The sequence below is a fragment of the Neolamprologus brichardi genome, chromosome 9 (genome assembly GCF_056152115.1).
Source record: "Neolamprologus brichardi isolate AB-2024 chromosome 9, ASM5615211v1, whole genome shotgun sequence".
NCBI lineage: Eukaryota > Metazoa > Chordata > Actinopteri > Cichliformes > Cichlidae > Neolamprologus > Neolamprologus brichardi.
Genome location: NC_142112.1, coordinates 25,093,994 through 25,105,809, shown reverse-complemented (window position 1 = coordinate 25,105,809; position 11,816 = coordinate 25,093,994). Strand labels below are relative to the sequence as shown.

Below are 11,816 nucleotides of genomic sequence, written 5' to 3'. Positions count from 1 at the left end.
GAGCTGATGATAATGGCAACTGTAAAACACCAGGCGTCGCAATCAGTCACAGAATCGCCGATGCTTCCCTTCTCTCTTCTTTCAGTTTCTCAAGCGCGACACCAGGATTCAAAATGCTATCACGTATTAAAACTATAAATATGTATAAATTGTATAAATTAATAAAATTAATACCACTATTACACCGATCAACAGAGATAATGAATTGGCACAGAAATACTATGAAAGAGAAAAATTAACTAGGTCGACAGGCAGGTCTAACTCTCATTTGCTGCTCGAAGTGACTTCAATCTCACTCTATCCTTTTTGTTTGTTTTTGTCCCCACTGAAAATTCCGATGTGAATGGTGTGTATATGCCATAATCAGCATGCAGGTTCCGTATAATTCAAACTGCAGACTCAGACTAAGATATCAGGGTAAATAAACAAAGAATGAAGCAGCCTAAATATTACCACACGTGTACCAGTGCAAGCAAATAAGGTAATTTCACTATTCATGAAATTTTAAAACAAATGACATGGACTGAGCATTTCAAGAAATGCAAATGGACAAATAGGTAACATCTAAAATGGAAATAATAATTATATAATCAAATAAACAACATAATGTGATGGAGAGAACAGCACATTTTTGAATTGGAATTTGAGCGATAATAAAATTGCTTACACCATAGTTTGTCCAGCAGGTGGTGCTCTCTTTCAATCCTCAGATGACCCCTTTGCTGCACACAACTCTAACAAGCCATATTTCATGTAATTGTATTTTATATTTCAGTTTATAGATATATATAAAATATAAAATAAAAAAATAAGATTGGCGAACACAACACAAGTTGCCTCATTCACCTTTAGGCACATGCAGGTATTTGAATTCAGAAATATACACGTTGATCGGAATGTGAAACCATGCATAGATAACTTCTGGAGTCAAGTTTATTCATGCCATCTCCTTAAAGGTTTTTCGTTTTCAAGCCAACTAACGCAAGCGCCCACTCCCTCCCCTCCCAGCGCGTCTTTAACCCTCCTAAGGAAAAAAGAAAAAGAAAGAAAAAAAAGAAATGTGCACCCTGCGCCCCGTCCCTCCTACCACGCAGAACAAACGCTATATTCATCTGGTTGCTTGAGTTTTCCGTTGCTGAAACTCCTTACAGGAGCTCCTGGGTACTTTTCCCCTCCGTTTTAGCCTGTTGAACACAATGCCATTCACGCCACCGGTCGAAAACAGGCGAAGCTCCTGCTCCGTTTTCCCAACAATGTGGAGAACATGCAGTATTTTTTGCGCATGGACTCTACTGTTCTTGACAGAAGTCTGTGCGCAGTCCCAGCAGAGGTACTTCTTTATTTACTTTTTACCCCAAACTTAAATTTTCTTGAAAGATTTATTAGATTAAAAAAGTAAGGATCCCATTTAGCCTTTTGAAAATCACCGTCAGATGACTGGAGTTGGAAGAATATTGTGCAGTATGGGCTGCCTCGGGACATGTGGCGCACTGGCGAGGAACTGAATGCACTGAATCCAATGGATATTATCAACTTTGTTTTTAAATTTTGCTTTAATGCACCGTTATTATTTTATATATATGTATAGAAAATATCTTTCTCCTCAGACCAATCTTTACATGTGGCGGAAACATCACAGGAGAGTCTGGAGTAATCGGGAGCCAGGGGTACCCAGGAGTTTACCCTCCAAATACCAAATGTGTGTGGAGAATCACAGTGAGTCCAGTTGTGTTTTTCATTCATAGCATATGACGACAGTGATAAAGCATTGTTGATTAAAAAGAAATACAGTATGACAATCTTTGGCTTAGTCCAAACTCCTAATTTCCTTCTAAAAGAAGTTAACCACAGCCGCAGTTAGCTTGGGGCAATCTTTGCTGAGTGCTCTGTGATGTTTCTGTACTTTACTGCAGTGAAGCTGATGATTAGGTTGGAAAAACGGCATAAGCTGGGTTAAAATGCACAATTAGGTTAAAATGTTTGAGAGTATTAAAGTAACAATATTTAGTATTTACTGAAAGGTCTATGCTCATTTGTTTGTTATGCCATTTAATAATAATAATAATTTAACTAAGCATTCTCTAACTCCCCACCCAGGTCCCGGAGGGCAAGGTGGTGGTACTGTCATTCCGCTTCATTGATCTGGAGAACGACAACCTGTGTCGCTATGATTATGTGGATGTCTACAGCGGCCATGTCAATGGACAGAGACTGGGTCGCTTCTGTGGGACGTTCAAGCCGGGAGCCCTTGTTTCCACAGGCAACAAGATGCTCCTGCAGATGGTATCTGATGCCAACACTGCTGGGAGTGGCTTCCTGGCTGTTTTCTCTGCTGCCCATACACATGAGCGAGGTAAGAAAACATGAGGAGAAGAAGCTTGGGCATGCTTCCTCTTAACACAGCTGTCTTAGTCAAAGGTGCCAAGTTTGCAAGGGTAGCAGAACATCTTGCTGCTATCCAAGCATGTAATGCAGAAATATGTGGAGCTTCTGTAATGTTACTAAGAAGTAAATGTTACCTTGTTTGTATGCAGACACCCAGTAAAACAACAGGATGTATGCGTTCGTGTTGTGCTCAGTAAGAGCAGGTCTGTGGGCTAAAAGTCCATGTGGATTAAAAGAAACCTGCTTTTTAACTCTTCTCGCACTGTGATGTGGAATTTCTCATGTTTTTTGGCTATTGTGCTGCAAGGCAAAGGTCAGAAATATCGCTTAGAGCCTTTAGCGTTTTCCTCACTGGGCCATCTACTGTTTTTAGAAGTTTAATGTCTGGTTTTCTGTATCGTAGGAGCTGACAGCTGTAGTGGACAGTGTCAATTAACCAGTCGGTCAGGCTCTTACCCGCCGGCAGAGAGACTGTTGCTATCCTGTCTTTAAACATGGTTAAAACTCTGCTGCACCACGTCTCACCCATTTGTAGAGATTTGTTTTCTTCAATTTGCTAAATGGATTTTTTTACATGCTGGAAAGGCAGAATCAGTTAAAGTATATGTTATAAGGAACGCATCTTTTTAAGTGATTCGATCCTTTGAGAGTTTGTGTTTTTTCTGAACTGATGTTCCTCTGATGGCAGTTATTTTTAAACCCAAAGATGACTAATGACAGACTTGCTTTTTATGGTGTTCATAATGACAAAAAGGCAGTGACCGCCCCTAGATGCAGTTAATAACACGAGCACATTACCGACTCACCATTATAGCCTTTAAAAGATTGCTAAATAACATTTATTATTTCATTCAAGCAATAACAGGAGCAGAATATAGCTAATTAATTGTGTAATCCTAGCACTAACTTCAGTCATTTCTCCTCAGGGGACCAGTACTGTGGAGGCAGGCTGGTTAAGCCCTCTGGGACTTTCAAAACACCCAACTGGCCTGAGAAGGACTACCCAGCTGGAGTGACCTGCTCCTGGCATATAGTAGCACCAAAGAACCAGGTCATACATTAAAATTTTGACTTAAAAAAATTAGTAAATGCAAATGTTTCTTTCTGAATAACTGACCTCAAATGAACTGAAATTCCAGGACATTGTGCAAAAGTTTTGAGTCACTCCTAATTTCTTTATATTTTGCTTCCAAGGAGACACCCTGTCTTGTCATTTTTTAAAGTGCCGTTTAGCAATACTTCTTCAGGCTTTCTGGAGGGTTTTCAAAGGCTTTCTTTGAACATTGGCTGCTTTTTCACTCATTTTCAGGCCAGTCCTTGTACCTGAGCATTTTCAGGGGAATGTCTTTGTTTGTTTGTTTCTTTATTAGGCCGCTTAACACATATCTGTGAACCATTCAAATATCAAACACAGTTTGACAGGCAGAATATAGTATTTTTGTAACAACACAGTGATCCCCAAAGAGTTTTTAGAGGAAAATTGTCATATCTTGACATGGTGTGTATTGTGTGCTTAGAAAATCTGAGGAAACTGGAGAAGCTATCCACAGCAGATAAACAGAGTTTTGTAAATAAATGAAGATACAGAAGTTTTTCATCTAGTCATTTTTCCATGCATGTTTTCCCTCTATATCAATGATGAGTAAATGCCAGTGGCGGAATAACACTCTATTGAAATAAAACATTGCAAGTTACCTAAGCCGTTCTTTTAAGAAATCTCAGTGAGTCGCAGGTGGAGTATATCTTTTCAAAAATGACAGCATACACTTTAGTCAGATGATGCACCCTAGGGCCTGTTATAAGCTTTTGCTAGAAAAAAGAGGATTACTTTGTAACTTGTCTCCTGCTGCAGATTATTGAGGTGAAGTTCGAGAAGTTCGATGTGGAACGAGACAACTACTGCCGCTACGACCACGTCTCCATTTTCAACGGGCCGGAAATAAACGATGCGAAGAGGATTGGCAAATACTGCGGAGACAGCCCCCCTGCGTAGGTGATTTCTGTCATGCAGAAGATTTCATTTTCACTAAACCATCATGTGATTTCATCTCAGTTCATCCTCAGTCTGCTTTCCCGTGCTGCTCTGTAGGCCGGTGTTGTCGGAGGGGAATCAGCTCCTAATCCAGTTCCTGTCAGATCTCAGCCTGACTGCCGACGGCTTCATTGGGCACTACAAGTTCAGACCAAAGAAATTCCCCACCACAACAGTACTGCCTGCAACTACCACACAGCCAGTCACCACCAGGCCAATACGTAGGTAGCAGCTTATATTCAATAGAAACCATTAAAAAACTTCTAACATCCACGGACTTCTAATATCTGCATTAGCTGATTTGACTGTATTTGCTTTGTGCTGCTGGATTCTTTGATAACATGTGGGATTTTATCTCCTTCTTTCAACTTGAGAAGGATCTGAAATCTGCTTCCAATAGCAAATGTAGGCAAGAGAAGGAAAGAGCCAGGTGCTTAAGTAGTAGTACAGTGTGCTGCTTGTGGCCATGCATTCTGCTACTGTCCCCACACATGTGGCTCACATAAGAGCAAATGCTCTGCTCATGTAAATAGATTATAGCAGTCAGCCAGTGAGTCAATAGAACATACTGGAAAGTGTAGTCCAATTACAGATGCAGCCAATCACATGTTGTAACACAGCATATGCTAAAGCTATGTGTTATGCTCATAAGACTTTTCTCTTGTGTAAACCGTACACAACACAAGTGGTGGGCGTGCGTCTGCACCTGCAATCACAGCTCATTTTCATAGTCAGACTCGCACTCCCACACATTGTTGTTTTTTTCCGTCACTCAGGCCAGGTTATTTTGGCGCCCCCCTGCTATGATGTCATGCTGTGTCACTGCTTTCTGGTTGGCTTATCTCCCCCCCTCACCCGTCTTTTCCCTCCACAGTAAGAAAAATATTTGCACAGTCACATTGTATTTTCTTCAAGCCTCAGTTCTTTCCTTTATGGATTCTCTTCTATCTTTAACTTCAAAAACAGACGTTCCCTCACCACATAATCTAGCTATTGTCTGTGATACTGACAGCCATCCATCTGGAGAGACACTTGTGTTACCAAGAATACTCAGTAAATAGGCTGCAGCAGAAGCAGATGGCATCATAACTTACATGCCCGCGTCACTGGCGGGCAAAATTACAGAGGCTGATTTTTGTGTGTGTGTGTGTTTCTTTTTTTCTCTGTGCAGCTCTGAAGTACTCTGTTGCCCTGTGCCGGCAGAAATGCAAAAGACAAGGGACGCTTGAGAGCAATTACTGCTCCAGCAATTTTGGTGAGAACATAAACGCTTACTGTAACTTATCAAAAACCACATTAAGCCATAGTCACTAATACATTCCAGCCATTTTTGTATCATTTAACATATCTGCTTTCACAAATTCTAATCCTAAACAGCTTGAATTGCAGATTCTCTGAAGATATATATGAGTAGACCCCATGCTGACAGCCAAAACTCCCCTTAAGTAGCAGTTTATAGTCCTGATTATGTTGCTATCTTTGCTCTGTGATTGGTTTTCCCTTACACATCTCAAAGACTTCCTTGATAGCCTGTCAAGAAGTGAATGATTGCATACAGTAGGGCACGGTTACCTGTTGTCTAAACACACACTCATACTCAGACCCTGACTGTAGGCAAAGTGGCAATAAATGAAGGCGTTTATTCAGGCTCGGCAATCTGACACATGTGGTTTGTGTCGAGGAAAAGGGGAAAAAAAGGAAAGACGAGTGATGTGGCGGCGAATGCAGAAAAAGTCGCTTTTACGTAATCGGCGCATCTGAATGAAACAGGGAGACGAGACATGACAAGGCTGAAAATAGCTGGTCCAATCACTGCTGGTATTTTAAAATAATCAAATTATGTGGCATCTACACATTAAATCATCAAACGCAGCTCGCTGGTTTATGTAACAGTAGCAACAGATATAATAGCACGAGTAAAACAGGCAGTCCTCTGGCTAATTTCATCCCTGTCAGGAAATGAAACAGGCAGCATGTGAAGTCCAGACGCATTGGTACCATCAGGTTAAAGAATCCTGTTCATGCCGAATGAGCCGTGCCTCCTCCTCCACTCCACCGGCTCCAGTATCACTCAGCTGTCACTGCTAAACATCACTTCTCCACCAGTCGTGGAAACAAACGGCAAAACTGTATGTTTTTCTTTTGTTCTCACGGAGAGCTGGTCTGTCTAAACAGGAAATGGCTGAAACTTCACCCCGCACACTGGTCGCATTGTTTAAGCAGAATCAGACAGGAAAATAAACCTGGAACAAAGTAGCAAAGTATCTCTGCTCTGAGCAGTTAAACTGTCAGATGATTTATAATGACGTTATCGCCCCGTTTTCTGTCGAGTGACCTCGGATTTCTTTCTGTCTGTGTGACAATAATGATGTCCCGCGTTCAATTTCCTCTTGTTTGATAGAGTTGGAATTCTTTGATGTTGTATTAAAAGGAGCCTTTACCTCATAAGGAAGCTTTAAAAAAAAGGTCACAAGGGTGTAGCGCTCACAGCCTGAAAGGAAATGTATAGAGTCTATGCTGTTAATCCACAGTGACATTTTTAAAGACAGGCTGCACTTCAAAGAAACGGAGTTGAGATGTAGCACGCACATATTGTTCACAGCTCTCTCAGATCATTAATGATGACTATGGGAAATAGATTTCCTCGCTGACAGCAGTTTCTGTGTTGGAAACGTCCCTGTGTCTCACACTGCAACATTTCTGAGTGTTACATTTCTAAATCCACTCATCATCTGAAACGTGGACATCTATTTAACTGACTCCACGAGATCAGTCTTCCAGTTTCACATTTTTATTCATAGAATCTAGAATTAAAACTTTACTGCTTTTCCAGTTAAGCCGCAGTTGTGCCCATTTTTAAGATTTAATTTAAGAAGTACAGATGAGGACAGAATTATTAGCATTGCTATGAAAAGTAAAGTGGTTTTAACCCTCAGTCGTAAAAGGCCTATGGGGTATTGTTGATACATAAGATTGTGAATATGATAACCAAACGTGAATGTGAGGATGAGGGGCTAGTACTGGCAGTTGCCATAATTTATTAACAGAGCAAGGGATGTTCAACATAGCATTTCTGAACATTCTGGTTTTCTTTAGAAAGCATAAATTGTTTCTTTTTGCACACAACAATTTAATTAATTCATAAAAAACAAAACCCAAACATTTCTAGGGTCACTATTATTATACAAACAGACTTTTTTATTGAGCCATAGCACAATCACTGCTGTGCAGTGATGTGCTTTTACTTTGTAATGCTCAAAACTTGTACAATCAAGTTAAAACCGAGGGTTATCTTCCAATTTACATACAGTATATAAACCTCAGCAAGGGTTTGAGCTATCGATTGAGACAGCATGATGCCAAAAACAAAAGATATCACTTTAGACTTGGAAAAAGAATTGTTGAGGCTCACTAAGCAGGAGGTGGATATACAAAGTTATCACAGTGTTTCCAAGTGTCTACAACTGGAGTGAGAAGCATCATCAAGAATTTCAAAGAGAGCCACAGAGTACAGAACAATGTTGGCAGAGGTAGGAAGTGAAAAATTTCAAAGAATCTGGAAAGAAAAATAGTGAGAGATGTGCCCAAAGACCCCAGAACAAGTGCCAAGACCAGCAAAGTTGGATATTATAGTCTGCACAAGGTTGGAGAAAAACTCCACTTTTGCAGAAGAGACGCTTTTAAACCAATTCAATTCAATTTTAAGGAATCAAATCACAACAACGGTTGCCTTTACATTGCAAGGTAAACCATACAATAGTAAAGAGAAAACAGTGAGAACCCAAACAATCAGATGACCCCCTATGAGCAAAACCTTTGGCAACAGTGGGAAAGAAAAACTCCCTTTTAACAGGAAGAAACCCCCCGGTTGGGGATGAGGGGAAGAAGACTGAGGTACTGTAGCACTTGCGGGAGCCATTGCAGTTGTAGTTTTCTGTACAAGAAAATGTATCTGTGGATTTTATATGTATGTATTCTGTCTGTATAGGCTTTTTTGGGGAGTTATATATACTATTTTTCCAAGAAATGTTTCATGTCATTTTTCATCTGCTTTTTGTGTTTACAACAGTGATAACTGGAACTGTTATTACAGCGGTGATTAGAGGTGGAAGTATGCACGCCACCGTCTCTATTATCAACGTGTATAAAGAAGGCAACCTGGCAATCCAGCAGGCAGGAAAGACAATGAGCACCAAGATCGTTATCCTGTGCAGAAAGTGCCCAGTTATCAGAAGAGGTGAGTGTACAGCGTAGAGATGAAATTAATTTTTCTCAGTGTCCTCGATATAATTTCCCCCCCGGTTATTATCTGCAATATGATGACATTGTATAGATGCTGGTTGACTGTTTTGAATAATTTATGGCTCTGAGTTTGCCTCCTGTGATGCGCTGTCACTCTCAGTTGAGGCGTTAGGTGAGCGGCAGAACTCACTGTCCAAACAGTCAATTCAACACTAAGTACTGTAAGTTTATATGTATGCATATAAACATATCGTATACGGACCTGCTGTGGGCAGATTCTCACATTTTGGCCTCCCTGAATGTCTCTGCCATTCTGCCACTGCATTCAGGTTTTTTTTGTGTGACCTCACTAGGCTTGAACTACATCTTCATGGGCCAGGTGGACGAGGAGGGCCGTGGAAAGATCGCCCCGCACCACTTTGTTATGGCGTTTAAGACAAAGAACCAAAAAGGACTCAACGTTTTGATAAACAAGCAGTGCTGAGTTCCGGTAGCTCTGGTGATCTTCTGTTAACTAGTCTGCCCAAGGCTCATCTGTGGATGGAAATTATTACATGAAAAAACCAAAGCAATCTCCTTCTCAAGAACACAAACTAAGGATATGAAAACAAATCTGAATGTGTTTGCGGAGCTGCCGCTGCAAATCATGGAAACTACATGATTTGTTCAGTTGATGGAAACCTTGTGTGTTCAGTCATTTTCCTGTCCAGTTACGGTAAAAAGAAAGTACATCCTCTGTCACTTCTTATATTTTATGTGTTAGGATAATAAATACATTTAAAAAATGTAATCAAATTTATTTATTTAGCAAAAAACAAGTCAAAAGGTAGAAGCCACTTGTAGAACAGCCGAGCTCAGTAGGTTAGTATGAGTCAATAGCTTTAAGAACCTATTTTAGCAGCAATAACTAGAAATTAGTTGTATGACTTTTCAGTCTCACATCCTTCTGGATGAATTCTTAAGATCCTGTCCAGCACTGGACTTTGACTGGGCCACTGTATCACCTTGATTCTTTTCTTTTTCAGCAGTTCTGTTGTAGATTTGCTGGAATGTTTGGGATCATTGTCCTGTGCCAAGTTTAGTGAAAACCAAACACAGCATATAAGCATGAAGACCTCATACAGGCTGCCAAGTACCATAGTGGAGGGGTGATGATCACAGGACCTGGACACTGTGCAGTCACTGAGCTCACCGTGAGCTCTCTATACAAAAGGACGACCAGTTTCAGCCCCGCATTAGCTGTCAGAGAGATGGCCTCACATTTGACTGTAGAATATTTTGGGATACAAAGGAGCTTTGATATGCTGTGTGTGGTTTTTGACAAACGCGAGACTGTTATTATGACCAAACACTCACTTTGGTTTCATGTATCCAAAGCACATTGTTCCAGAAATCTTGTGGTTTGTTCAGGTATAGCTTTCCAAACCTAAGCCATGCTGCCAAGTACTTTGGATGAGAGGAGGCTTTTGCCTTGCAACCCTTCCACTTGTTCAGTCTCTGTCTAATTGTGCTACGATCCAGTTTTACATTTACCGTGTTTACTGAGGCCTGTAGAGTCTGAGATGTAGCGGCCTGACCTTGAAGTGAATTAGCTGGGATATCCACTCCTGGGAAGATTGGCACCTGTGAATATTTTTAATGACTGTATAGAACAGGGATGTCAAACACAAGGCCCGCGGGCCAGAATTGGCCCAGTGACCAGAATCGGCCTGGAAAGATTCTAATCTGGCCCACTGGACGGCTTTGGAAACAAACACACTTACACACACAAAAACACGCATCCTTGCCGTAGAGCAGCTCTCAGCAACAGTTTCTTCTCTAAGATCATCGCTGATGTCTTTCCTCTTTGGCTTTGTGTTAACACACAGCTGAAGACACCAGACAATAGAAAACTGCCAAAACGTGCGTGTCACATAGGTGCTCACACTCGATGACAATCAGTTAATCGAATGCATTGATTCGCAGCGGCTTTCTCCTCATTGGCCTCTTAACTCACATGTAAGCAGTAAGGGTGTACATACTGCTTCTGCATTTAAGGGTTAGTTTTTGTGTAATATGTCATGTTTTGTAGTCCATCTGAAGCTGTATTTATCTGATTTTGAGCCCTGCTAAGGAGCAAATGGTTTTTATTATGTCCTGATACATAAAACCTTAGAAGTCAAAGTGAGTGTACTTTACTTTTTGTTTGTTTGTTTTTTTTCTCTCTCTCTCTCTCTTTTTTTTTTTTTTTTACCATGACTGTAAATTGGATGATTACAGAACAAACAAGACACAGAGAAATTCCCATCTGTCTTCAATTACTCGAGGTTTTCGCATTCATGTCATGATTCTAGCACAGGATTAAACTGACCCCAGTCACCGGTGTCTGAAATAGGCAGAACACCAATTTATTATAATGTTTTATGAAATAAACATTATTCATATTTTAAAAATTCAGTGTGCACATCTGTTCTGGCATTCTATAGTGGCAGTTTTCCTTAGAGTATTCCATATTCTGCCTACCCTTTGAGGCTCTTGAATACAATGTGAATAAAGGATGGGACTGATGCATTAAATAAAGATGTCAGTTTGGCGGACCAGTCGTTAATTTAACAAGCTCGCTTAATATCCACAGGGGGGATTTGTTGCAGCTATTTGTCGTAGCTTTAATGATGGTTTAGCACCTGCCATTAAATTCCCAAGTTCGGTTTTAATGGGAAGGTTTGGAAGTGTTAATTGTGGTGATTTAATGTGCAATATTTAATACATGCAATATTCTTTCAGTTCTTCTGGTTTCACGCCAACCAAGCGAGGAGCTTATTTGCTGAAGCTTTTTTCTCGAGCATCATCGTCATTATGATATTTTCTTAGTGTCTTTTTTTAGAAGCAAAGGTATGAAATGAAAACTATTTTCTTATGGAAAAAAACTTTAATAATATTATTTATACTTTATTTTTGTCATCTCTCCAAATAAAACGCTTTCACCACTTTAGATTGTTTTTCTTTTTGTGTAAGACTTTTCACCTGGGAGAATGCCACATAATATCTGGTCTGTTTAGAGCAGTCGAGGCAAACACGCTCTGCTAAGCATGAGAATGGATCAGGTGTTTGTGTGGATCACGTGGAGCGGACAGCTCGGGGATTGGCTGAATAGTTTTCTTGCTTTCAGACCTGTTGT

The 11,816-nt window shown here is 40.4% G+C and overlaps 1 protein-coding gene across 1 annotated transcript; it reads left to right on the top strand.

Annotated features, from left to right (window-relative positions):
• The first annotated feature begins 1,081 nt into the window (after window positions 1–1,081).
• Window positions 1,082–11,003, top strand: pcolce2b (procollagen C-endopeptidase enhancer 2b). Its single transcript, XM_006795086.3, has 9 exons — window positions 1,082–1,330; window positions 1,608–1,716; window positions 2,098–2,353; window positions 3,312–3,436; window positions 4,238–4,374; window positions 4,475–4,638; window positions 5,589–5,672; window positions 8,487–8,654; window positions 9,013–11,003. The coding sequence occupies exons 1-9, from the start codon at window positions 1,197–1,199 to the stop codon at window positions 9,141–9,143; spliced, it is 1,308 nt and encodes a 435-aa protein (XP_006795149.2). The 5' UTR covers window positions 1,082–1,196; the 3' UTR covers window positions 9,144–11,003.
• The last annotated feature ends 813 nt before the right edge of the window (window positions 11,004–11,816 follow it).